Below are 27,840 nucleotides of genomic sequence, written 5' to 3'. Positions count from 1 at the left end.
GTCTCTCAGTAGTTAAAAGAAGAAAATCCCCTCCTGTCCCTGATCAAGTATCAAGATGTTGCTAATAAACACTGTTTAACAGGCTCCTGGATTAGAAAATAGTGTCCATTACATCCTAAGGAGAGGCTTGCATTTATTTGGAAATGCTTTAAACTATTTGGGGTTTTCTGACTATATTAAAAGCAGGAAGGCATGGGGAGCACATGCTCATCGCTTTTACATGGTAGAGATGGTTACACAGCTTTCTTCCTCACTGATGTGGTCCAGTTGTCACATAGGATGGTGGATTCGTCTCCTCCTCTGGGTGAACGTGTAATTGATACAGCAATCCTGTGCTGCAGAGCTGGTTTCAGAAGGCAAGTTGAGCATACAGAGCTCAAGATTAATCTGCTGTGCTTGGCTTCATGATGTCCAAATATGTATTAGTTTTTATCATTTCTTGAACTTCTCTAAAGTCAGATGCAGAAGTGATTTACTAAAGCAAACGAAGAGCCTGTTTCATAGAATCATGGAATGGTTTATTTTGGAAGGCACCTTAAAGCTCATCCAATTCCAGCCCCATGCCACAGGCAGGGACACGTTCCGCTAATCCAGGTTGCTCCAAGCCCCATCAACCCTGGCTTTGAACAACTTTAGCTCAAGTGTTTTGATTAGTTTTTTGTGATTTTTAACTGAAATTTCCTGGTATCTCTTCTGTAGAGTGGGAATTTTACAATTACCTTAGCTTGGTCTTTAACTCAGATGAGAGTTACTGGTGTAGTCTCAAGGGTAGTGGGAAATAGAAGTTCTTATTTTCTACTTCTCTTCTTTACGTTATAGCTGAAAATACAGTAATTCAAGACTGCTATTCTTTCTCTTTGTCAAGGTAACGCAGCTGTTGTCTAGTTTTGTCCATCCATCCTTTGTATCCTGTGAATCCGTCTGTCGGTAGGCAAAAGCTTCTCATCAAAGCAGCTTAGCAGTGTTGTCTGCTTTGCTAGGTGCTACTCCTGTGACTTGTATGTCTTGTCCCAGTTCCCAGGATTACTGCTATCGCTTCTGTAATAGCTCTCTCAATACTAGAACTAAAACTGGGTTAAAGAACAAAGCTGCACCATGTTGTTTCTCTTCAAAGCCAATTAAGTGACTAAAGGCACCCTCAAGTCCTGAAGCATGGTTCAGATGCAAGTGTTACCTGCCTGTAGCTAACAGGAAATCTGGTAGGAATTTGGTCCATGCAGGTTTGATAGATTTCTGCCAGAAAGATACAGCCCTTGTTTCATATCTCATGTGAGCAAGATGAGCCTTGCAGGCTGAGTGCCATTCATCTGCAGGAAAACTTGGGTGCTTTTGTACCTAATGTACAGCCATACCTATGTGGAACTGTTATGTTTGAGATGCCAGTTTTAGGTACCTGAAGTTTTACAATACCTACACAGTTTTTGCCTTTGGGGATCACAGAGTGAATCCTAGAAGGGTTTGGGTTGGAAGGGACCTTAAAGCTCATCCAGTTCCAACCACCCTTCCACTAGATCAGGTTGCCTCAAGCCCCCTCCAACCTGGATCATTCATGGCTCTTTATTTTTGGAAGCCTTTCATAACCTCCAGAGGAAATGAGCTTTATGTAGTTACACTTGTACCTCTTTCTCCTCAAGTAACTTTGGAACCTGTTTACCATGTTCATCTGCATCTCGGAAATCCCAGAGCCTTTTGTGCTTTTGTGGAGCAGAAGGACCAAAGAAAGCTTGAAGTTACTGCAGAGCTGGGTGAGGAGTATGGGATAAAAGTCTTTAGGAAACAGGCTTTTAAAATTCTATAGCTTGTAGAGCAATTTGTAAGTTTTACTACCAGTGCTGGGTTTGCTGTTAGTAGAAGTCAAGACAGGCTTTTCTCAGTATAACTTAATTCAGTTGGGTTATAACAACTGTAACGCAACAGAAAGCATCTATGCTTAGAGCTATTGTTATCTGTTGTCACTGCTATTCCCAGTAGGGGATGGGGAGCACTTATTCCAAGCTGACTAATTTAGGAATGACAGCTGCTTGGAAATAATCATTCTACTTTTGCAAGAGCTGTGAGCAAGTGAACAAGAATTTATGGAAAAAATGAACTTATAGATGGGATTAATTGGCAATATTTAGGAGTTATGAAGTTATGCATCTGCTGTGGGAAGCTGCTAGGCTCTGGTGGTAAAAAGCCAAGCCCCTTCTTTCAGAGTCTGCAGGTGTTGGTCCCTGGTATTGCAGGCGCCTGTGGCCTTGCCAGAGGTACTGGAATAAGGGGTCTTGATTGTGTTCAGCATCAGAGCTGCAGGGAGATGGTGTGAAATCCGTGTTAATGCCGCTTTAAAGCTACCTGGGGAACCTGTGGAGGTGGCCAGCAGGGTAGCTTTATGTAGAGGTTGGGTGGGGTGAACAACAAGGTAGAGGTTGGGAGAAGGCAACAGCATGATGAAGGGAAGAGTTGCACTTGTAGATGCTTATCTTGTTGCACAAGAGCTGGAGGCCTTCCTGAGCAAGAACCAGTGACACCAGCTGTTAGGAATTCTGAAATTCTTCTTTTGCCAAGTGCTGTGGATGTACAGGACAGATAAGAGATGTCTAATTGCTTCTTCCAGACAGCAGAACGGGATCCACCCGGTCATCTTTCGGTCTTCAGTTAGTAGGCTTGAGTGCTCCAGAGACACACCAGAGGAAAATTTTTCCCAAGGAGAACAATCAGCCATTGGAATAATCTCCCCAGGGAAATGGATTCCCCAATGCTGGACACTCAAGACTGGGCTGGACAGGGTGCAAGGGCATCTAGCATATGTCATGCTTTGCCTGGAAAGGTTGGACCTGATGGTCCTTGAGGTCTCTTCCAACCTGGGGTTCTATGGTTCTACGACACATTATAGTCTGGGTTAGGTTGTGTGTGATCTGGGGAATGATCCCTAAAATTAAGTGTCAAAGATGGAAGTAGAGCAAATTTATTAAGAAGAGCAGATATAATAGGGAAATTAAGCTATATATTTGGGATCAGAAAGGGAGAGAATGAAGGATTAAACCCATCAAGCTCTAAAATACACCAAGAAATCTGGAGTGAGTTTAGGATGGGGAAAGACCGAAAGCACAATCAAGACTGTAGAAGTAGATACAGCTATCTACTTCTTGCTTCAATGCATAAATGCAGTGTTAAATTCCCAGCCTAAAAACCATTCTGTGTAGACTGCCCTCATGATGTTTGTGAGTGCCTAGATGTTGAAGAAATGGAAATATCCCTCAGCAGCAGTACTGCCTCTGCCAGGTCATCCTGTGTGCATCCAAGACAGTACTTAGCCAAGACTGTGCTCTGATGTTCTGAAGGAAGACTGGTGCAGAAGTGCCGGCCTCCCTTGTGTTAGTGGACATGCCAAGGATGCAACATGTTCCTAAAGCCTGCTACCCAGTTTTCTTTACCTTGGCAGCACCAGAGGCACAGTAGAATTGAGTAGGTGTGCAGCAGATAAAAACCTGCTCTGCAATCTGCCTAGTGTGGAAGTCTAATTTCGGTGAATTTTGTGTTCTTGCACACTTGGTGTTACAGTGTTGCTCTGCTATAGCTTTATTATATGTCCCTAGAATGAAAAGACATGATGTTTAAGAGACAATTCTTAGCCTGCATCCAGGAAAACCTAGCAGTGGTCTCTGATGTTTCCTGGTGAAGGAGCAGAAGAAAGCAATGGCAGTCTTGCCATGAGCTACCAAAGGAAATTTTGACTGGGGCTGACTTGATCTCCTGTGGGATTTCTGCTGAATAAGCTGACCCAAGCCATCCATGTTTGATATTCTAAAGGAGAGTTCCCGTTCCTTGTTCTTAGCTCACAGGATCAATGCACATACTTAGCCTTTAGCTGCAAAACAGGTGAAATATTACTTACTCATTTAAAGACATACTAATTAAAAACATTGTTAACAACATCTAACCACTGTAATGAATATTTCTACACATTGAAATTTAAAATAAAACAAAATTAGCCCCCCTGCATAATTCTCTGTAGTCCCATTTGCTTTCCAGAATAGCGTAACTGCTGTGGGCTAGTAGGGTACCAGGAAGCCTACAGCTGATTTGTGCTCCCTCTTGTGGCAGCAGGCGGTGGGAGAGCATCCTTCACACATCACCTGCACATCAGTGATCGCGCTGGTTGTGACCAGCGTGTAGTTGTGAATAACCGGAATGGCCATCGGGAGACTGTAAATCTGGAAATGTGGAAAGGGTGGTTTACTCTTCCAGCGTTATTGTTCTGTGTCCAGAAACACTAAAATGTACATACCTGCAGAGTAATGCAGCACCTTTACTGCTTTTGTCTGTTTCTGGATTCCCCACTAGCCATTTTGTGAGGTTCTCTTTGTCATGTGCATCATAACTAGACAGACCCAAGATCTTTTTTCTATCACCCACTGTGCATAATATTTATAATGTGGTCTTTTGTGCATGTTCTTTCATGCCTCCAAGGCAGAGAAGATCCAAGGTAGACTTCAGCCAGAGCAGTGCAGCCAGGTAGTGGAGGAATCCTTGCCTAGAGGGGTGATACTGTTAACTTTCTGAGTTTTCTGATTTTGATGTGGTATATCTCTTATGCAGGAAAGAGGAGATGAAAGAGTGAATGCTTTCGAGATGAAATTGTCTTTTCAGTGGGGGTGGATATAGTTGTTAAGGGGTTAATCCCGAATCTGTGATGGCAAGAATAAAGGAGTTGTGTGACTTATTCCATCATGTGTCTTACTTGAGTGTGTTGTTCCTCTTTCTGCTGAGACAGCTGATAGAGAGGAAGAAGGCTGAAATAAATACAGGCAATGGCTTAAGGCACTCAGTTTTTCATGCCAGTTAGCTGGTATCTCCTGGGCACAAAGGATGGGGAGGACAGGGTTGGTGGGGAGCCAAATAAGCAGTAATTGCCTAGGTGTGGGGTACCATTGAGTGGGTAGAAATAGATGGTACTTGTGGTATGGACAGCAATGAGGAGCAGATAATTAAACAAAAAAGGGAAGAAATGAGTAAAAGGTTCTGAAAACCTGAGGTAAGCTTGAAAAGAAACACTTGCATCTGAATGTCTATAGAAATTACATCTCCTTGAACAAAAGGGGAGGAAACGGTAGGGAGGAGCAATTACAGCATGGGGAGAGCACAGTAATTAAGTCAGGGTGAAGAAAGATGGTGACTGCCAAGGGTTATAGGGCACAGGCTCTGGCACTGAATTACAGAGACGTTCTGCAGAGAATGGTTCCTCCTCCCTGTGGTAAGCTTAGAGCTGGGGAAAAAAATTGTATTCTGTTGCATGTAAGTAGTGAATAGTGATTTTATTTTCTTTCAACTAGATGTATGCAATTTAACTTTGGCAGAAAGTGCTGGTTGATTACTTTGACAGGTTTAATTACTTTGGCTTGAGTAGGATGAAAGTGAATTTATTTCCCAGTGAGAAAAGCGTTGAAAGGCTGCATGAAAACCTGTCAAGGGAAATTGAAGCGGGGTTAGGGAGTTATCTTTACAGTAAATGGAATTGATAAACATGTCAGTTAAAAGGGGAATTTATTTATAATATCCAGGTTCTGTGGCCAGAAATCTTTGACAATTCTGTTCACTGGGAAAACGAATTTTCTCTGTTCAATTGATTTGCTTTTTCATAATGCTTGTAGAGCAAGGAATTGCCATAGAATAAAAAAGTGAAGTCCTAATTCTTCTTTTTTCCCTTTCTTTTCTCCTAGAACACATCAGTAATGGAGGATCAGAATGAAGATGAGTCTCCAAAGAAAAATACCCTGTGGCAGGTAGGATTCACATTTGTGTAGAGAGAGTTGGCATGATTTTGCATGCTCTTGCTTTTGAGAAACTTCCAAATCTTGCATCTGCATAATCATCCTTGTACGTAGTTGACTGTATCACCCTAAAATTAGCTCAGCCTTCAAGTGAAGGATGATACTGATGAATAATACTTTAGAAATTGCTAGATCTTCTCAGATTTTGGAGTTGGTGCTGACCTTGAAAGGACGGTTTTGTGTCAAAGGGTACTTGGGAATACAGTTCAACCTTTCTGAGCATGACTGTCATTCAGAAGGAAAAAAATCAACGCCTTCACATGGCAAGGAGTTGTAACCGATTTGCTTTGAAGAAGTTTGGGAATATTTCAGTGCTGACAGTTGTTCTCAGCATCCCTCTTGGTCTCCAGAAGGGCTCAGAAGAGCCTGGCCATCAATCTTTGGTTCTGTTTACTAATTAGCAGTAAGTCCTGGGGTGTTGTTCTCGTAGCATCCTTTTTGTAGCTGAAGCTCCCAGGATTTTAATGATGTTTTCATGTGCATGTCCCAAATATTGTCATGAGCTGTCTTTCAAAAACAAAGCAGGCTCTTGACATCATGTAATTCTCAGTTTTCATTTATGGACAAGCAGTTCAACACTGACATGAAGCTCTTGAATTCTTGTGTCAATTAGAGTATTAATGCCCACGTTTAGTATGTCTCTAAATGTGTATTATTTTAACTGTTGGAAGTTATCATTTGTAAATCATTTGTGGAGGTAGAGTGCAGTATGCACCAGAGGGAAACTGCAATATGCAACAAAAAACACTGGTTTTATCTGAAGAAGTTTCTTCTAAAATGAATTAAGTTCCCTGCTGTTCACATGGTAGGAGGTGTAAAGAATTCAAGTCTTTCAGTGTAACAAGTAACTCGCACTTATGAGCAAAGTCCTTTCATTGATCTTTATGAAAGGTGAAATTCCTAAGGGATAACCCATAGCTTGAAGACTGTGTTTCAAAACTTAGGTTTGATTATTTCTTCTCACATATTCGTCCTTGAGAGAGTGCTTATAAAGCTGTTCTATTGCTTGTATGTTAATACTGATACTCCTTTTCTAAAACCAGATAAGTAATGGAACTTCATCTGTGATTGTCTCAAGAAAAAGACCATCGGAAGGAAACTACGAAAAGGAAAAAGACTTGTGTATTAAATATTTTGACCAGTGGTCTGAATCAGATCAAGTTGAATTTGTGGAACACCTTATTTCACGAATGTGTCACTATCAGCATGGACATATTAACTCTTACTTGAAGCCCATGTTACAACGGGACTTCATCACTGCATTACCAGGTAAATTAGTATTTATTTTACAAGAGGTGCATTCACAAATATTTCTCCTTTTGTTTAATGCTTGGGCTGCATGCAAGCTTTTTGGAACATCCTCCAGATTTAGATTGTCTTGAATAAAGAAATGGTGCTTCCTAGTCAAAAGAGGGACAGGAGGGCAGCTGGTCATTCACTTCTGTGATTAATTGAATTGGCCACTGGATGCCAGTGTTGTTCCATGTAAAAGCAGTTTGAGTAGCGTATCCTGAAGAATAGTTTATGTTTAAATTGGAAGAGAGCTGTCATTAAAGTTTTATCTCTGCAAGTTCTGGTCTAAATTCCTTTTTCATAAGAACCCCATAGGTTTAGAAGATACTCCAGAGGTGTGTTCATTTAAGAAGTCCTTTATGACATTTTAGTTTAGTTCTAAGTTTCTCAAGTCTTAAATAAAAAAGTTCCTGCTGAGTGAGTCTAGTTTGTCTGGTCTGGTTATTGACTCCAGAGCAAAAGCAATTGTGGATTTTCATTGTATAGTCCAGCCATGATTCCTTCTTCCAGTTGCTCAGGTCTGCTTCTGCCACCCATCAGTGTAAACCTGGATCAGTAGTTTGAACATGAAATGTGTTTTTACAAGTGCTATTCATTTTTTAAAAAGGAGCATTAATAACTATATATAGCATTGTTAGTTTTCAATCTTATGGTCAGTTGTGTATATTTTCCCATTAATTTCTGGAAGGAATTGTATCCCAGGGTTTTTGATGCTTGAGAAGATGATTCATTTCATTCTTTGAAAGGTAAATGTGTAGATACTGTTTCCAGAGTGGGAAATAAGCATGAAATAAGTGGTCACAATGTTCTGCTTGCCACTGCCAGTACAACAGCACAGATTCACGCTACAATGAGTGAGTAGTCTGTGGATGTTATCCCCAAAGTGCCAAGCCACAACAGTGAACACTGAGAGCGGATGATGAGAAAATACAAAGGAATTGGAAAACTGGGAATTTTTTGAGCACAGGGAGCACTAAAGTTCCTTTAAAGACTGGTCATATTACAAGCTCAGAAGCTTTTGTAAGCTTTGATGTGCTCAGGTGATCTTGCATGATGGATCCCCTGGTGTCTGGGACAGATGCTGCTTGATTATTATGGGTTCCTGCTCTCTGGACCGCTGCTATTTTTTCACAAAACCTGGAGGAATTCAACTTCTGAGGGTGATGGGGGGGTAATTTTGGCTCACCTTTAAAACATGGCTAAAATGAACTTCTGAGTAGTTGGAGTGGAATGAAGAGCATAAGGTAGGACACAGGGAGATGATGTGGAATACCTGCATAAATGTACTCCTTGTTTCAAGTGGAGAGCTGCTTCCTTTAGATAGTGTGGATGTTTCTTCCAACTTGTTTTTAAAATACTAAATGTTGATTTCTCCACAGAATAACTGGGATTCACTAAAAAAGTAATGTGAACAGTCATGGTGATCACAGAATCCTAAAATGGTTTGGGTTGGAAGGGACCTTGAAGCTCATCCAGTTCCAACCCCTGCCACAGGCAGGGGCACCTTCCACTAGAGCAGCTTGCTCCAAGCCCCTGTGTCCAACCTGGCCTTGAACACTGCCAGGGATGGGGCAGCCACAGAGCTCAGTCTCCAGGGCAGAGCTGCTCCAGCCCTCACAGCATCTCTGTGGCCTGCTCAGGACTCAGTCCAACAGCTCCTGGTCCCTCTTGTGCTGTTGCCGCAGAGCTGGATCAGGGCTTTGAGGTTGGTCTCCCCTGAGTGCAGCAGAGGGGTAGAATCCCCTCCCTCAACTGCTGCTCAAGCTCTGGGGGTGCAGCCCAGCACACGGAGGGCGTTCTGGGCTCAAGGGCACACTGAAGCTGGGTCAAGGGGAGCTTAAAAGATAGGTTCACTTGTCTTAAAGAAATAATTATTATTTTTTAATGAAAAGTTTTTAATGTCCTTTTTGATTTTATACGTGTGAGAATACAGGAAAAATGGGAGAAGTCTGTAGTATCTGGATTCCTTCTGCTTCAGCAGAAAAAGTGATAGTTTTGGTGTGCTTTTCAGTAAGTGGTGGCAGAATGTTTAGTCTACAGGGTCTGTTCTTACAAATGGGGCTGTGGTTGGGCTCTTTTCTGCTAGTTGTCATGGTTAAAGCTAATGCTGTATCAGCTATTGTACGATGAGAGCAACTCAGAAGCTGACCTATACTTGTTGTTTTTTCCACAACTGCCAACAGTGTTTCCCCTAGTGTGTCAAAAGACAGTGGAGTATAATGGACAGCATAACTGCAGGAATAACTTAAGATGCCTCTTTGCTTTTGATTCGCTTAATTATCTTTAAGATGTTAATCATAACATGCCTTGCATGGTCCCATCCAACTTGTGTCTTTTCCTTAAGTGAATTACAACTTTGACCCCTTGAGCACTGCTGTTTCACCCTTGATTAGGAAAGAAAGTCCCTTCCATATGTGTTTTGTGTGTTAAAGCTCTGAGAGAGCTCTACACTTAGTCAGGCAAGTAAGGCTCTCTGCCTGGCTGCTTCTGAAATTTGTTTCTAAAGCCATAAATGTGCGTTGCCTGATCTGAGTGACTGTTTCATTTGATGCTAATCGGCTTTAGAGAGCTGACATCCCACGGCCGGGTTTCATTTCCATACAAAGTGATATTTACACACTGAGCTTTGAAATCGCTGTGGATTTTAATTGTTCTAATTCATTATTGAAATGGAAGCAAACCTTCATCTGGTACCTATAATCAACAGCTGCTCTTGGTTTTCCCCATTTACTACAGAACTGCAGAAACTCTTGTAGAGGCATAAGATTTGGGCATAATTTTTTGCTTTGAAAAGCACACCAGTAAATACTGAATGCATTTTACTAAAGAAAATTGATAGGGTTTAGTACCTACTTCAGAAACTGTTTATGAAACTAAGTACTCGGTGTCAATGTGAAATAGGTACATGCAGCTATTTCAGGCCTTAATGCGTCTTCAGCTTAGTCCTGTGCGTTGTCTGGAATAATGCTAGTGAGTCTATCTTAAGTATCTGTGCTTTGGACCTGTTCCTACTATGTTAATTAGGGTAAATATTTTACTTGATGTCTCTTTTTAATGTGAGCAATTTAAATCTGTGCACTTCTGCAAGCTATAAAAATCGTAAGAATAGACTTGGTGGCAAAGCGTTTGTGTGTTTTTTGCTTGGTATGCAACTTTCAAGGCTCTGTGTATTCATAGGAGATGAGATTGCCATGTTTTAACATCAGAAAACACTTAAGTTTCTGCTTGTTAAAGATCTGGTTTTAACTGTGACCAGTGTTACACAGAATTGTAAAAATTATGCATTTTAATAACGGGCTTCTGCCTAGTAATTCACAGTTGATCCTTAAAACACAATGGGATATTAGCTTCATAAAGACCAGGCTTTATGTGTTAAAAGTGTACAGGCCAGAGAGAATCATAGAATCATCATAGAATGGTTTGTGTTGGAAGGGACCTTAAAGCTCATCCAGTTCCAACCCCTGCCACAGGCAGGGACACCTTCCACTGGAGCAGCTTGCTCCAAGCCCCTGTGTCCAACCTGGCCTTGAACACTGCCAGGGATGGGGCAGCCACAGCTTCTCTGGGCACCCTGTGCCAGCGCCTCAGCACCCTCACAGGGAAGAGCTTCTGCCTAAGAGCTCATCTCAGTCTCCCCTCTGGCAGGTTAAAGCCATTCCCCTTGGCCTGTCCCTACAGGCCCTTGTCCAAAGCCCCTCTCCAGGCTTCCTGCAGCCCCTTTAGGCACTGGAACTGCTCTGAGGTCTCCCCTTCAGGAGCCTTCTCTTGTCCAGGCTGACCCAGCCCAGCTCTCTCAGCCTGGCTCCAGAGCAGAGCTGCTCCAGCCCTCGCAGCATCTCCGTGGTCTCCTCTGCACTCCAGTTGATATGCATATGTGCATTTGCTGTTGTAGAAACGTGTTTGCTGATTGTAGTTAACTTTTATTGCGAACCTTGGTTTAGCTCAATTAAATGTTAATGAATGTTTGGTACTAGAATTACACCACAAGCGAGATTCTGAAAAAACTTTGTGTTAGTGAAGAGAATAAAACCAAGGTGAGCACTTGTCACTTGGGTTTTGCCTCTCTCGTGTTTGGCTTTGGTCTGATAGTTCCATAAGGCATCCTCCTGTAGATGGGCAGTCAGGTCTAAATCTGCTTGAGAACATTCCTAACATATATAAGACAAGCCTCACCTTTGGAAGGAGAATTTTCCATCTGAGACTATTTGGAGATGACTCTCCTTAGGAGCTGTGTTCTGGCCCTGTCTCTAAATGCTTTGTATGTGTCATAGTAAACTGATTTTTTTAAACTGGATTTTGAGAAGGACCCAGGACTGAGCTTGATACTTCAGAGTTCTGCACATGCCACAGAAAGGCACCAAAACCATTGTGATACTCAGTCCTACTTGCACTCTGGAGCATAGTCTTTGTGGTGTTGTTCCCCAAACTCATGAGGAGAAGCTTTGTTTTGGGATGCTGCAGTCAGCTGTCTGGTGGTGCTGTGAGTGTTCTAACTCTGTCTGAGTAATGGCATTAATGACTCCTGGTGCCTCAGCAGTTGTTTGCCAACTCCTATCTCTGCTTCACATAGTCTTGTTGACAGCCAGAAATGGCAAGATTGCTCTTTCCAGGAAAGACATAGCTTTTGGATGAATTGATGGTGGTACCTTGGTCATTCAGGTGCCATTTCCAGATTTGAAACATGAGAGGTGGCTTTGGATCCAGCCTTTCACAACTGGTTTTCAGAGGATTGCTATGGAACAGAGATCAAAGGCAGTTGTGTGAAAAACTGAACAATGGCAAAATATTGTGTCATGTATCATTTTTCTTAATCACTTCTGTGTAACTGCATTTAATCTGTGTAACTCGCTTTTTGGAAAGTAGTAATTCACAAGGAAAAGAAAACTAAAACCAGTTGAACATATGTTGATGAATACACACGTGGTATTATTCAGACGTTACATTCATATCTAAATAGAAAAGCATAAAACCATGTACTTTGGCAACTGGATGTTTGCCTGGTGCCAGAAGGTGTTAGGATAGAAAACCAGCACTGGTGTGTGCTACCATCTTGATTAACTGTGATCCAAATACTTTTATGGTCTCACAATTGTGATCTGTATCAAATTCTTTTGACACTATTTAACGTTCCTACTCACAAAAAGGATTTAAAATGCAACATGAGTTTCTAGTAATGGAATATGCTATATATGAAACTCCTAAAGTGTTTGTGCTTGATTCAAAAACACTCCCTTGCCATCAAAAGCTAAATGAAGTCCTAACCCAGAGACGCAGATCAAGTCCAGCTCCCAAGCTGTCGTCTTCATTACCTTCTGAAAGATAACACAGGTATGTTAGTAGAGGGGCAAAACCCCAGAGCTACCACTACCAGAACCCCACAGAACCATGCACTTGAGTTCAAAGGATGCTTTGCAGTGTAGCCTTTTTACTGGGCTGGTTGTTGGTAACTTCACAGCTTCTCGGAGCACACATCTCTGAGGAGGGTAATCATTCATTCAGTTTGTTGCCAGGAGATGGCAGCAACAGATAAACGTTTAAAATACTGTTTTGTGCATGAATATCCTTTGAGTAACTTTTGTTTGTTGCTTTTTCCCTTGGGAATTGTTCATTGCACACCTGACATGTTCATGATCTTTACACTTCAAAACTCAAAACCCTCAGTGAGGTGTCAGCAATAGATCTGAGTGCCAGCGTGGCTGCTTTGCCTCAGAAACTTGAAGTACATGTTTGAAATAAGGGTAGAGTTAGGTTTGCTTAGTACTCTTCAACTAAAAGCATTTAAGTTTCCCTCCTCTCAGAAGGTAAGTGTATATGTGATGATTGGTTTACTAAATGATGCCAGTTGGGCAGAATTACATTCCTCAACTGTGGAATGAGAAGAGAATTGGATGGATGTGTACCTGTTCAGTGTGGACCCTGTTGCCCCATCTTTACTAGAGATAAATAGTGGTATTTTGTCCACAGTGTGCCCAGGGGCAGCTGTTCCTTCAGCTGTACAGTTTATATGTTGACCTTTGCATTATTCATTTGCTTTTTCACCTGCAATCTTTCAGATTCACCAGTAAAGAGTTTTACTCCTTGAAAGTGCAGACATTGAAAGCTTTGACTGTCATTGGTCTATCTTGTGCTCCTGGCTTTTCTTGGAACGCAGATATAGCTGGAGTGTGTTTTTCTTCTAACAATGGGAAGTTAAAGCTATCAGAAAAGATTTGTTTGTGTGCCTCTGCTCTACAGCCACGCTACCACTAATTCAATATGCCTCTCAGATGGAAGGCACAGGGCAGCATCATTGTGTCTCTGCAAGAGCTGGAAGCTGAAGGCTGGTGCCCTTGTCATTCTGACTCATTTTGCAGAAATTCTGTTGGCATCAGAGTGTTTTCCACCCTTTTTAACTTCTGGGTCTGCTGCTTTACCTGTAACCTACTTTGGTGTTTACTCCTAGTTTCTTCTAACGTCTTCCAAAGTTAGTCATTCACTTATATTTGATGTGTAGCCTTGAAACAGCCTGATGCTGGTGGAACTGAATTACCAATTCTGTCATTTCATAGTGCTGTAGACTCTTTTATTACTTAATGATTTGACTAAATATCCCTATGTGAGGCAAATATTAATACGCCTTTACCCCTGAACTGTGTACACATGTTGGGAGGATTGTGAATGCACTAATTTAGTTCTCTTGAGAAGGAAAGGAGGGTGAGCTAAGTTCAGGTGTTGTATAATGGCTACTGAAAGAAAAATGGCGCAGCGAAGCAGGAGCCTTAAGCACCTCTTATACAGGAACCTCAATGTACAGCTCTACTCATACAGAGTTTGAATTAATCATAAAATCATAAAGTGGTTTGGGTTGGAAAGGACCTTAAGATCATCCAGTTCCAGCCCCGCTGCCATGGGCAGGGATGCCTCACGCTAGACCATGTTGCCCACGGCTCTCTGCAGCCTGGCCTTGAGCACTGTCTGGGATGGAATTACAGTGGTTAACTGTCATATCCTCTGCATGGTTTGCCTTGGGAACTGCAATGTTTGCTGTAGAACAGTTTTTTTTTCTAGTCCTCTTCAAAATGCACGTCCTCTGGGCTGGGAGAATATGTAGGGGACTGTGTTGTGTGATTCCAGTGTTACAGATGTAACAGACTGTATGATGTACTTGCTCTGCATGGGCTGATCTTACACTGTCAAACACAACTATTTTGTACTGAAATTTACAGTAACAGTTAGATCTGTTCCTGTTAAAACATGGCCTGTGCCCTGTTCACACTTGCAACCTTCACAATCAGGGGGATGCTTACTCAGCAGACCTGTTTTTCTTACTGTTTTTAGCTAGCTGTGTCCTCTACTTTGCACAGTGAATTAATTTGTCTCCTTGATACCCAGAAATTCATGACTCTTGAAAATGACCTTGCAGTGATTATATTTTATGGAAGAACCTTGAGAACTGCTTCTTTCATCACAGTATGATAAATATATCCTAAATAAACAGTATTTAGAACCTGCAAGTTGTTATTTACTAGAAAGGCCGGGATGCATCTGGCTGGAAGACTGCTTTTATGACTTATTTCAGTGCCCTGGTATTTTCTTCAACTGCTTATGTAGAAAATGGTGCAGCTTAAAGCTGCTCTGAGACATGGTATTGCTATAAGAGAGACTTTACTGCTTTGGAAGTGGTTAGATTTGAGACCCACAGGTTATTTGGACCTCGTTATGCTTCAGGTACTTGAATCTGTTATGACTGATATTGAAAGATTTGTCTAAACCTTATTTAAACCTTTTCTAGTTCTCTAAATTAGAGAAGAAATGAAGAAACACTCTTCATGTATTGTTTTTTTCTTTTGATTGCTGTTCATTTTTACAAAGGGCATGCCAGATTTAGTGTGTAGTGGAGGACTATATGAGCACACTTTGTTAATTCTTAAAATAAGAGTAGTTTCTTTGATTTTTCAGGGCTATTTGAAGCCTAAATTAGGCTGTCATGGGATAAAGTGGAAAATTAAAAAGGTCATCATCTCTGACTTTGAAAGATGTTTTTCATGCTTGGCCAAATGGCATACATGATTCATGAAGATGGAGTTATTCTAGATCTCTGATCTAGTGGAGTTTTGGGGAAAGCAAAATTGCAGGTCCTTTGAAATAAGTGACAGACTTTCCAGTGATTGTTTTTGTGGGACCAGTGACACTGGGGCTGGAATGTGAGCAAGAAAAGTTGGATGCTATTTTAACTTTAGTGCAAGTAGATTGTCTGAGTGGTTTCTATGTTGGTCCCTCTGTTCAACTACAATCACATTTTTGAACCTAACACCCTCAGCAAAAGACAAGGTCTAGGCAAAGATCAGAGACAAATGCATGCAGCATTCCACCTGGTTATGTCTTGATAGATCTGTGGTACCAGCTTACGGTATTCATTATCTTTACTGATGTGCCTATTATTTTTACCATGCTTCAGCCTAAGTATCCAGAGCTGTTGGATAAGTATTAACTGATAATTATGAAGTAATATATTCCAGCACATTGCCTTACATAGATGTGGATCAATGGGCAGGACCCCAATTCTGGTATATTTGAATTTGCTAATGTGTTGAGTGCATTTAATACGTAAATCCAATCCTACCCTGATGGATCACACGGGTTAATTGGCCGCTTCTGGTAGCGAGGATCTTCATGATGAAAGCCAGTGCTTCCCCAGTGCACTAAGAACTATTGCTTGTTGACCAACATAGCTTGTGTTGCAGGTGAAATTAGAGCATGAAATTAGAACCTGGGTGGATAGAATCATAGAATGGTTTGGGTTGGAAGAGATCTTAAAGATCATTTAGTTCCAGCTCCCCTGCCATGGGCAGGGACACCTAGGTGTTCCTGGGATATGTGAGTGCTGCCAAAGGGCTTTTGTTTGGAATAATGTTGTTTTACTTGGGCGTTCTTGTGTGGTGCATTGCTGAACTCATTGTTTGACCCAGTAAAGCTAGTGTCCTCGGATAGCAGTACACACACTCATGCGCACTTCCGTTGCCATAGAAGGCAGCATGCCCTAAGGGTGGGAGAGCAGCAGATGCAAGAAAGGTGCAAAGGTATTATCAGTTCATGTGGCTATTCCAAATATATTGGGAAATCTTTGTGAAGCTAAACTAAATTGACTTTGCACTAGAATTTATGGTGCAGAAGCTTCCCTGTGAGGGTGCTGAGGCGCTGGCACAGGGTGCCCAGAGAAGCTGTGGCTGCCCCATCCCTGGCAGTGTTCAAGGCCAGGTTGGACACAGGGCCTTGGAGCAAGCTGCTCCAGTGGAAGGTGTCCCTGCCCGTGGCAGGGGGTTGGAACTGGATGAGCTTTAAGGTCCCTTCTAATCCAAACCATTCTATGATGATTCTTACTCTGAACTAGAGTTAGGAGTTGACTTGGCACCTGCAGATTACAGAAGGAGCTTAAATAGAAAAGATGTTCTTGCATTTGATGTGAGATGCTTTTTGCAGTTTTTTTGCTTGCACTCTTACTATGTCTGTGTTTGTTCCTGTGCAGTCCTCTCTTCGGAGTTGAAGTATCTATTGTTATGTAAAGAAATAGTAAAAGAATTGACATTTTATTACTGCTGCTTAGTAAACCATCTGCTTGATGATGATAATCTTTTTGGATCACGTCGCACAATGTGTTATGTGCTCAAAAAGTCCAGGATTCTGTGCCCAGAAGAAGCAAAATGCTTTCTGCTGCTTGCACACTGCTGGATGTTGGGTTGTGCCCATTCTTGCTCTGTGGAAATGGGACAGTCCAGCAGGCAGACTGTACTGGAAAAGGAGTGAAGTGTCACAGATTTTGATGTACCTGTGTGGATCAATCTGTAACTGGTGCTTCTGGGTGTGATAATTTAATAGCCATGTTGCTCCAGTGCCTTAAAGCTGTGTTGAATTCTCTTGAATGTATTGCAAAGCTTGTTCTGTGGTTTACTGTGAAGTGATTGACATTTGATTGCCTTTATTTCTTTGTAGAGCAAGGCTTAGATCACATAGCAGAAAACATCCTTTCCTATCTTGATGCCAGATCACTTTGTGCAGCAGAGCTGGTATGTAAGGAATGGCAGAGAGTCATCTCTGAGGGAATGCTATGGAAAAAATTGATTGAAAGAATGGTACGCACAGATCCGCTATGGAAGGGACTGTCAGAACGAAGGGGTTGGTAAGTACTGCGACAGTAACTGAATGCACCTTTTACAGTGTTCTCCTTTACAAATCGCCCTAATCAAGAGCTCTTATAGTGAATTGGTATCACCGAGATGCTTAAGTCTGCTATGGAGCTATCGGCTCCTGTTCCTGCTTTGGCTGTGTCCCCTCTGCTTTTTGCAAATGAGCTATTTCCAGTTCAACTTAATTTTCCCTTAAAATGTAAAATAGCATATTGGGCTGCAGAAACCGTTTATGTTTGTGGCAAAGGAGTTTTTCTATCCTTTTAAGAGTATCCCAAGGGTTGAAGTGTTCTGCTTCAGAAACCTGTTTCTCTGTGCTCTCTAGCGGTGTGCCTAGGAAAATGCAAGGCATATTGTAAAGAGCACGACGATGACGCCCTGTCAGCTAAAAGCTTTATGAAAGAGTGAACCCTAATTTGGAAAACCATAAGGAAAGCACCTGTTGCCTTTTTAGTCTTGGACATTTTAAATAAAGCTGTCAAATTGTAACAAGGGTTGGAACAGCAATACTGAAACCTCTCGCAAGTGTTCTGTGTGCGTATGTCATCAGGTTTTGTTCTCTGCAGAGTTTGAATAACTTTAAAGTTTGAATTCTTTGTGCTGCGTTGAAAATACATTTCTGGTTCTTTCTAGGGATCAGTACCTGTTTAAAAACAGACCAACAGACGGCCCTCCAAATTCATTTTACAGGTCCTTATACCCAAAGATAATACAGGATATAGAGGTATGTTTTCTGATATATAGTATCTGCAGGAGAAATAACATTGCATATTGTTAGTGTTTCAAAGGTGGTGCATGTTGGAGGAATGAAGCCTGTCATACGTATTCATATCACAATGACTTTGTGAGCTCTGGTTAGTCAGGCTATGTAAAAAATAGCCTCAATAATTCACTGCCACAGTATGTGCATTAAGTGTTAACAGCATCCTTTTTGCATTTAAAGGTTTTTGGAACTATGGATTTTAATAAAATAGCTGTTTTAAGACACATTACTCCAAGACAACTCCACGTACTGCTGAATGTTCTTGTACATTGGTTACACTCACTTTGTGATCCGAGGTTTAATATCTTAAACACCAATCATTTAAAACTTTGCTCATTTAGTAACTTATTACTTCTAAAGCATTGCAAATACAGCTTTCTTCACCATATGTTAGTGTGAGGTGTCCCTGCCCATGGCAGGGGGGTTGGAACTAGCTGACCTTAAGGTCCTTTCCAACCCTAACTATTCTATGATTCTATGATATAGGATGTTTTTGCCCTCTCCAATGATTTGATGAGAACAATAATCAGTCCTATAATGCTAAACCCCACGGGGGTGTCAGTGGTAGAAAACTGCAGGAGTGGCTGTTCTTTTCTTCGCTGTAAAATTTTGCTTATCTTGCTGAAGATTGGGTTTGCTCACTCCTTTCAAAGCGTTCCTGATAAATCAAGATCATCTTAGTACTCTGCCTAGCAGCAAAAATCTGTCTTGCTCAGTTTGCTGTGTACCCACCACAAAATAAGTTATACCACAGGCTTGAATGGGTTTATTTCAACAGCGTGATGGATGTGAAATTATTGGTCTGAAATTCATTAGTGGGGAAACTCATGTTTTGATATTTCAGACAGATGTGAACTTAATGGACTCATTCTGCTATGGTAAATGGGAATTTGTGTTGCTTGGCATTCAGTAAACAAAATTATTCAGACCTCTTTGCCTATCTGTGAAAGGTATCTGCTGGAAAGCATAATCCCATTTCATATATTTTCTTTATAACTCTTGCTGCACAGTCTATAAAGTCTCAAAGATAAAGAACTAGGCATGAAATGTAGCCTAAACAAAGTGAGATCAAACTTGATGTTTACTTGTGAGCTGAATGATATACACTTTATTTGGAGGGAGATGGCTTCTCCCTATAAGGAATGACTGAGTGATATTGCAGTGATAAAGAAGCCGGTGGGATTAAGATCTCTTAATGTGGTATTTTCTGGCTTTCTGCAAAACAGAGTTCAGTAAAGAAAATGGGCACAAAGCAGTGTGAAAACCTTTGTGCAGAACAGAGTTCAGCGTCATTGTAATGCATTTTTAAAGTTTCAGAGTAACTTATTTGTTCAGGTGCAGGTGGAATATTTGTGTAGGAATTGTTCTTATTAGAGATGGTCTGAGAACTCTGAGGCCGTTTGAACTGTCACAATCCAGTTTTTAATCCCTTAATTCTTTAGTTGTAGATTTGCTAGTACCATGCACAGAAATGAAGCCACTCAATTGGAATGTTCTTGCTGGTATAATAAAACCCGAAACCCTTTATGCTTCTCTCATCACCAATACTAAATATAAATAATTTTCAGTCTCTGAATATTGGGGAGTGGGGAAAGGATGTGTCACTAAACATATATTGTAGTAATGAATGTATTAAAAAAACCCCTAATTTCATTAAATTAACAATAAATATATTAAACCCTCAAAATAGGAGAAAAATTTGCACTGCACAGCCTGAAAAGTAAAGGCTGATCTATTAAAAATGAATAGGAAATACACTGGTGTTTGGAGATCAAGAAACACGGCCGTGGTGGGTGGGGGGAGTGGAGATCATGAGGGGAGAGGAGAGGTGGCCATGGGGTGTGAGCGGTGACCATGGGGCGTAAGGAGGGGTGGCCATGAGAAGAGATCTTGAGAGGTGGCCATGTATGGGAAGCAGCTATATAGTGTGGGCTGCTATGAGAGGGCAGACTGGGGGGGGATGGCTGTGAGTGGAGATCATGTGGGGCAGCCATAAGGGGAGATTTGAGGGGAGATCAGTTTGCCCTTAGTGACAAGGTTTAGTGGTGGGCTCGACAGTCCTGGGGTAATGGTTGGACTCGATCTTAAAGGTCTTTTCCAACATAGTGATTCTGTGATAATGCTCTTTAACACCCTTTCTTCCTGCTCATAAGCTTTTCTTTTCCATTTTATAAAGCTCATGTGGATGATGTGATAACCCCTTACTCTGCATGTTCTGCAGTTATCTCCTGACAGGCTTTGAGGTGGAGCTGGCACGGTAGAAAGTGCTGTAAAACATGCTGTGCCACTAGCACTTAAAAATAGTAACGTGAGTAAGGAGTGTGGGAAACCAGTTGTCTTTGCTGCTGTGTACAAGGAGTAAAGCTGTTGCCATGGTTTCTGCCCAATCCATACTTGAGTTTCTGTCTAATGGTGATATCCTCAACTATGTTAAATATTACTGGGGCATGCAGAGAACTCCTGTGTGTCCTACTCAGATGGAGGGAGGTAAGAACAGAGAAGAAGAATTAGGGCTGTTTGGGGGAAATCTCCTGTAGTTCTGTACTTTCCATTCCACGCTTGTGTCTAGAAGTCTGTGAAAAACCTGGTTGATAGCAGTTGTCAATCACTTGAGGTAGAATTTTGAGTACTGCTTGCCTCTGTTTGCCCAAATACAAGAAACACATGTGTCTTTGTCCAGTCTTCTGGAGTGGAGAAGTCTCTCTTGGAAAACTACTGGCTACTTCCAGAATCATCACTGCTCAGTTTCTACAGGCAGTGTTTCCCACTCCTGGTCTTTTGAAACTGCAGAACTGAGGGAGATGGCAGCAGGACAGGGGCATTGTGCCATGTCACATCTTTCCCTCTTTACATATTTTCTTCAAGCCTTCTGAAATACTGCTGTTTTCTAGGTTGCCAACCTGGAGTGGGGGTAGACTTCTGCTAGTAGTCAAGGGGCCAATAATCATTCCACATCCAGAAGTCTGTTATAATTTTTCTAATAAATCACCCTTCAAAGCACTTTTCACAGATAGTTTCCCTAAAGGACTGTCAAAAGAAGCTTTTAACAGTGTTTAAAAATGTAGATGGTAAATAACAACATAACTTAGCTATAAGGTTAGGAGCACTTAATGTTTTCCTCCCCTTATGCTGTTCTTAAGCCTGAAGTCATGCTCTCCCTCAGTTTCATACTCTTCCCGTTCCTTCGTTTTTCAAAGCAATGTGCAGAAGCTCTTAAATAAGACTCTCAGCTCTGGTAAAGAACTTTGCATCTCTGAATACCAAAATGTTTTTTCTTCAAATATTTGCCTGGACTTTTATAAGATCTTCCTGTTGCTGTCAAAGGGTCAGCGTTTAGGGAGGTAGTGATGAGCCAGAGGCTACCATATTAGCATTTATATAATTATATATGTGGTTTTATAAGACATTTATTTTGTCTCCAAAGGACTTGATGTTTTAATACAGGAAAATACATTTGACGTACCACAATAATCTTGTCATTCAGTATTTTACCTGTGGAGCCCAAATATGAACCAAATTCTGCTAGACTGCTTCTAATGATAAGATTTATTGGTCATTGCAGCTGGTACTGAATTAGCTTGTCGGTAGAGATAAGCTCAAAGGAACATGTGCTCTGGCCTTTGGACTGACTGACAGAATTTAAAAAGTAATCCAAAACCTGAATTCACCCCTGGAAGGAAAAATGAGGAATGATAAATAGCAAATTTGAATTCTTTCCCTTGGGCTCTATTTGCATTTTGGGTCAAAAGTCCATGCAGCCACCAAGTGTTGTTAGCTGCAGGTTACAACAGGCAATGACCCGGTTCCCCTGCCTCTCTGAAAATTCTGTTGTGCCAGTATCTATTTATTTGGTGCCAAAGACATTTTAGGAACATAATGTCACTTCTGAAATCACTGGACTTGAAAATAACAGGACATTTAGAGATCTGAAACCAAGTTCTTGGAAAGAGGTAGTTGCTCTCCACCGCTGCTGTGAAGCCAAATATTTAATTAGGTTTCATTTCACGAGAGGTGGTCCAGTGATTTTAAATGTCTCCAAGTCAGATGCTGAATTGCCAAGCTCTTGAGGAGCTTTTTTTAAAGGGAAAACCTGATTTAGGGCTTATCCCAGGAAAAAACTGAACCTGCTTTTGCAAGACCTTGTTTATGGAGATGATGGGGTTGATGTGTGGCATCCTGTGCCCGGGTGCAGTCCCAAAGTGTTGTGGGCAAGGTCAGCTGTTTTAATGGGACTGTGTTAATCGGCACTTTGCCAGGGTAAGAAGTTTAATACTGCTGATTCCAGAACCCCAAGTCCCTGGATTTTTGCCATATTATTTGTGAAGCTTGGCCAACTATTGTGTTTTCCCCTCAGGATCTATTTCTGGTGATGAGTTGAGAAGGCTTCTTTCATAAATGTTCCCCTTATCTTTAGGCACATGGCAAGTGCCCTCATCTTGTTTCCATGGAGACTTGGGTCCACCTAATTGAGATGAGAATCAAAATGTGGTTTTGCTGAAGACTTTAGGAAGACATGGCGCCAGGCCATCAGATAAACACCATGTGTTCTGGTGGAATTTGGAAAAGTTCACATTTTAGGAATGGAACTGAAATTTTAAAACCTTGGGAAAAATTTGCGAAGGGGGAAGAAGTTGGCTCTCATCCTCAGTCCCCGCCAGCATTGAGAGAGCTTTGTTTATGAAAGTCAGTGTATGATGTCTGAGGGAAATGGGTTTGTTTAGTACTGTTCTATAATTATGATGCGGGAGAAGTTGCGTGCGTGTAGAATCTGGTCAGCATTATACGCCTAGGACTTTCTTCAGCCAGCCTTTGAAATCTCTACTCCACAGCAGTTTGCAAATGGCATGTCTTAAAAGTGAAAGTGGCCCAAGAAAGAAGAGGCTTTTGAGTGGCAGGGACGAAGTTCTTAATGTGCATGGCATAAACTTTGCATCTCACTTCTGACCAGGGCAGAAGACTCCTTTCGGACATCCCTAGCATGGGATGGATCCCTGGCTGGACTTCTTTCATGGAATAGTTTGAGTTGGAAGGGACCTCAAAGCTCACCCAGTTCCAACCCCTGCCACGGGCAGGGACACCTTCCACTAGAGCAGCTTGCTCCAAGCCCCTGTGTCCAACCTGGCCTTGAACACTGCCAGGGATGGGGCAGCCACAGCTTCTCTGGGCACCCTGTGCCAGCGCCTCAGCACCCTCACAGGGAAGAGCTTCTGCCTAAGAGCTCATCTCAGTCTCCCCTCTGGCAGGTTAAAGCCATTCCCCTTGGCCTGTCCCTACAGGCCTTTGTCCAAAGCCCCTCTCCAGGTTTCCTGGAGCCCCTTCAGGCACTGGAGCTGCTCTGAGGTCTCCCCTTCAGGAGCCTTCTCTTGTCCAGGCTGACCCAGCCCAGCTCTCTCAGCCTGGCTCCAGAGCAGAGCTGCTCCAGCCCTTGCAGCATCTCCATGGCCTGCTCTGGAGTCAGGCAGGCAGGTCCACATCCCTTTTTTGTCACAAATGGGCAAACTAAGACCACTGTTTTTTTTTTCTGCTCAGTTGAAAGAGGAATTTACTGTTCTTGTTAATGAACTTGGAATGCCTCTGTGCTCTGAGAGGGGCTGATCACTACCTGTTTCGATAGAACTTTGTATCGTTACGGTGTTGTGCATAAAGTTATTGTTTCCAGTGAAACCTAAAAGGTGCAGTTACTTGGTTTTTCAGCAGCATTACTCTTTGTGAGGTGTGGTGTAGAGTCCAGATGTGTGTGCCGTTGAAGTGCTTCAGAGGACCCCGCTCTCTTTTCATTGTTGTTGGCTTGTGTTTTTAAGATTTCCTCTCCAGCTCTGGAAGTTACAGCAGTACTTCTCCTCTGTCACTTCGCTGTAAGCAGGACTCCATTCAAAGGCAGTGTATTTTGATGTTGTGCCTGTGCAACTTGAAAGCTTGAAACTTTAGTCTTGTGTGTTTGACCTAGCTGATGGAAGTTTGTGGAAATAGGGATCCTTTAAGAGAAAACCAGTGAGCCCTGTGGTGGGCTTTTACTGTGATCATTGCAGCTGCTGGCATGCAAAAGGTTTTCTTCATCAGATACTACCATTGAATCTCCTTTGGGATCTCCGTAAAGACAGACCTTTCAGGGGAGAGCAACTGCTTTGTTCATCCACATCCTTCTGATACAGGCTCTCCTGAGTAGAGTTGAGAGGATTCTTTGCTTCCTCCCTGCGGAAGCAGAAGAACAGTACCAGTGAGATCAAAGATTGCCTTGCACAGCATCTGAGAGCATCCAGTGACAGATGCATGGGGCAGAGCATGGGGATATGGTGCAGCTACGCTTCATTTATGTGGCAGTTACAGGTCCCTCATGTCCTGCCTTTGCTGTGTGTTCTGGTCCCTCAAGTCAGGCACTGCCACCATTGCGGGCAGTAAGAGAGTCCTGGGGCTGAATTGTTCTCCCCTAGGTAAGCTTCCATTAATTGTCTTTTTTATCTGCTTTGCTTCAGCTCCCTCTGGTGTAGAATACCATTTTGACACTTGGAGAACATGCTGTCTTCATGCCTCATGAAGTGAGCTGTATCATACAGTCAGCTTTCTCCCAAAGCGACTTCCTATATTCTGTGTCAGTGGCCTTTAATGTAGTTTCTGCAAGTTTTCTCTTCCTGTGTAAGACATTAGCATATTCCACTGTCCAGATTCATCTTGCTCAGCATCATAAGGTCAGTCTGCTCTTTTTAAAAGTGCCTTTAAAAAGGGTTCAGAAAAGCTGCAGCAATACTCAGGAACAGTTTTACTTGGAGGACCTTTGTGCAGCTTTATGCCTATTGGACAAATTGCATTCAGGGACAACACTTCATCAATTTATATTGTTCACATTTGGATCTTATCTAAACAGCTGTAAACATTAGGAACTTAAGTCTCAAATTCTGCCAAGAAATCCTGATTTGATTGTAACACTTGCTAGGAAAAGCTTCACATTCCTTTTCCTCTAGAGTTGTTTAGATTTTTGGACTTCACTGTTTATGCCTTATTCCTGGCCTTAATACTAATACTTTAGTTAATACTAAAAGTGATATTTTACCTCAGACTGATCTGAAAGCCAATGTAGTGTTCAGGCATGGAGTGCCTCAGTAGTACACTCCTGCTTTTTTGGCCTTGCTTTGATTTCAGACTGTTCTTCAAAACCTAGCCTGAGTATCCTGTGACTTTTGGAAATGAAGCCAGAAGCCCACTTTTCACTTCTTGGAAGTGTTTTCCCTTTGTTTTGTTTTCTTGTGGAATTGGGCCTTTCTGCTTGTATGAAACAAATATATGCTGAACTTTAACTAGATCCATGTATATGTGTAAAAAGTCACATGGTATATGTTAGGGGGTCTATCGTCTCTTAGACTGAAATAACGTAAGCACCAAACATCAGTCGATCACTGTTTTGAATTAATGTTTGCTTAGGTTTAAGTCCTTGTGTTTGTTTTCTATATTACTGTTTACTGCTTCTTCCCATGTAACATGACAGCAGTTTTTCCATGCAACTTTTAGTTTTCTTCTGGACTTTCACTTAGCTTTAATCGGGAATAATCTAAAATATGAAGAATTCTTGGTGTAGTGGAAAGCACAGATTCCTTGAATGAGCAGTAGAGTATAAATAATAACTAAAGCACTAAAGAGTTCTCATACGAGGACACAGTGTCATGCAGCTCCCAGTTGTATACCTGCTGTCTTCTAAGTTTCTCAGAGCATTTTGAGAGTAAAATCCAAATCTAGGCACTGTTCCAAGTGCTCTAGTGTAGCGTGAATCATGGTGGTTCAGCTTTTTTGTGGAACAGGGTAAGAGAGCTAACAGGGAAAGGCAACATTGCTTAATGGGAAAAGTGGGATAATGAATAGCAAGATGCAGTGGTGGATGTTTTGCAGCACTTGGTGTTCTCTTATGTAATATGTTCTCTCTTCTAATATAATGTATGTCCAAGATGTTGGTATGGACATCTGTATGCCCTGCTGCTTGCTTCCAAAGACCTGTTTACTGGCTCAGGTGACAGTAAGTGCAAGCCTTAGTGAATGAGTAATAAGGTATAGAGAATGTGTAATTGGGGATGCTGTGCCTGCAGCCAAGACTCTTCAGGGGTGTAAGCTCTGTAGACTGTAATGACCACATAATTTTCTTGTTCATCGCTTCCATTATGCAGCTGGTCTGAGGAGGAGGTGTTTTATGAAGGGAATGTTGGATACAGTGCAAGTACTTTTTCTGCCATCCTCTTTGGCAGAGGGATTTTATTACTGTCTGTATAGAATACCCACCCCAGTGCTGATCCAGTTCCTGTGGTCTGTGAGTTTTTAGTTGTCTTTGTTGCTACACACCTACCACTGGTGCTTAGCTCCTTACAAGTGCTTTATAGAAGTGATGACACTCACAAGAAGGGTGGTATGCTCTTTATTCGCAGGGTTTTAATCCCTCTGCAGGAGGCTTTGCTGCTGGCAAGGTTTGCCATCTGTCGCTGTGAGGCAGTCATCCCTCTGTGGTCAAGTATCTCATGGTTTATGCTGTTGTGGTAGTGACAGGACAGCTAGATCTCTGCAAGTTTCCTCTTGAGGACCAGTTCAAGACTTCTAGGTAATAAGCATCACATAGTCTTTCTTCTTCAAGCTGATACAGAGACTGTGAAAGCTCCTCAGCCCTCACTGCTTAACAGCAGCTTAGAGATCCAAAAGTGAATTCTGGACTCAGCCAGGATCTAGAGAATCCTTCTTCAAGAGCTTGATGCTGGTTTTCCCCCTAATGGTTGTAGTATCTTCAGAGTCCAAGAGAGGGAAGACCTCAAAGAAGCAGGGAGCCTGGTGCCATGGCCAACCTGTCATTTTGTTTTTGCTTATCAAACCCTCTTAATTTCATAATGAATGAAATACTAAGCCCTTTCTACACTGCTGACACAAGTTCATATGCTCCTGTTGGGAGGGATTTTTTATTTGAAGAAAGCATGTGAAGAGCAAGGGTTTGGATTTTAACTGCCCCTGGTGTTAATGCCCAATGCTTCAGGAGAAATCTCTATGTACATAACAAATGTATGTGTTCCTTTTTCTCTTCCCCATCTGTCCTGCAGCAGAATTGTGTATTCAGAAGGAATAAAATCCTTGGTTTATGGGATTAAGATAAACCCACTTACTCTGCAGAAACATCCACAAGGATATGAAAGCAGTTTTTAGCCAAGGGGCTGAACATAGTGTACATTAACAAAGGGGAAAAACCCTGTTCCTAGTAAATTATCCTTAACCTTTCCAATGTATAGTTAATGATCGAGCTGCTAATCCAGATGATTTGCATCTTTTTTTTTTACTGTGCATCTTTGTACATATTCTGGCACGGTCAAGGCTTGGCTATACCTCTACATCTTGGGCTATTTTTTACGTGTACTTTTCTCTCTAAATGCCTTTTTAAAACCCATTTATGCATTTCTTCAGCTGCCAAATGGTTCTCCTGTTGCAGATGCTTTGGCTTTGTGCTTGGTCTTTATCCCTTGTATGTCCAGATTTTGCTGGCTGTGCCGCATTTGTCAGCTACTTGCTGCTATTGCTCAAGTAAGCTTGTAGGAAAGTGCAAGAAACATTTGTGTGTGTGAACTAGGGAGATAGTGTTCTGCACCAGCTTGCTTTTAGTTGTGAAACCCAAGTGTGGAGGCAGTTGCCTTGGAGACTTGGAGGGGTTCTGTGTACAATACAGGTGTTGCATGAGTATTAGGTTTAGTACCATAAATAGGCAAATAAATACTGGGTCTCTTCATTGTCCAGTTCCTGGTGCTTGTAACAGTCCATAAAACATGGTGATTTCTTCCTCACCCCTTGTACTCCT

General features: G+C 41.9%; 1 protein-coding gene across 4 annotated transcripts in view; it reads left to right on the top strand.

Moving 5' to 3' along the window:
* The window catches only part of FBXW11 (F-box and WD repeat domain containing 11), a 77,889-nt gene that overhangs the window by 34,475 nt on the left and 15,574 nt on the right, over window positions 1-27,840 (top strand). For all 4 annotated transcript variants that reach the window (XM_061456456.1, XM_061456454.1, XM_061456455.1 and 1 more), the window contains 4 exons: window positions 5,703-5,765; window positions 6,857-7,082; window positions 17,076-17,262; window positions 17,903-17,993. In XM_061456456.1, the coding sequence (XP_061312440.1) occupies window positions 5,715-5,765; window positions 6,857-7,082; window positions 17,076-17,262; window positions 17,903-17,993 (555 nt within the window). In that variant the 5' untranslated portion in view covers window positions 5,703-5,714. The remainder of the gene's footprint in view (window positions 1-5,702; window positions 5,766-6,856; window positions 7,083-17,075; window positions 17,263-17,902; window positions 17,994-27,840) is intronic.

This window comes from Pezoporus flaviventris, unplaced genomic scaffold, assembly GCF_033815535.1.
Source record: "Pezoporus flaviventris isolate CSIRO_AGI_PZ_B2104156 unplaced genomic scaffold, CSIRO_AGI_Pfla_v1 ptg000023l, whole genome shotgun sequence".
In the NCBI taxonomy this organism is placed as follows: domain Eukaryota; kingdom Metazoa; phylum Chordata; class Aves; order Psittaciformes; family Psittacidae; genus Pezoporus; species Pezoporus flaviventris.
The sequence above is the reverse complement of the archived record's forward strand: the minus strand, read 5'-3'. Positions and strand labels throughout refer to the sequence as shown.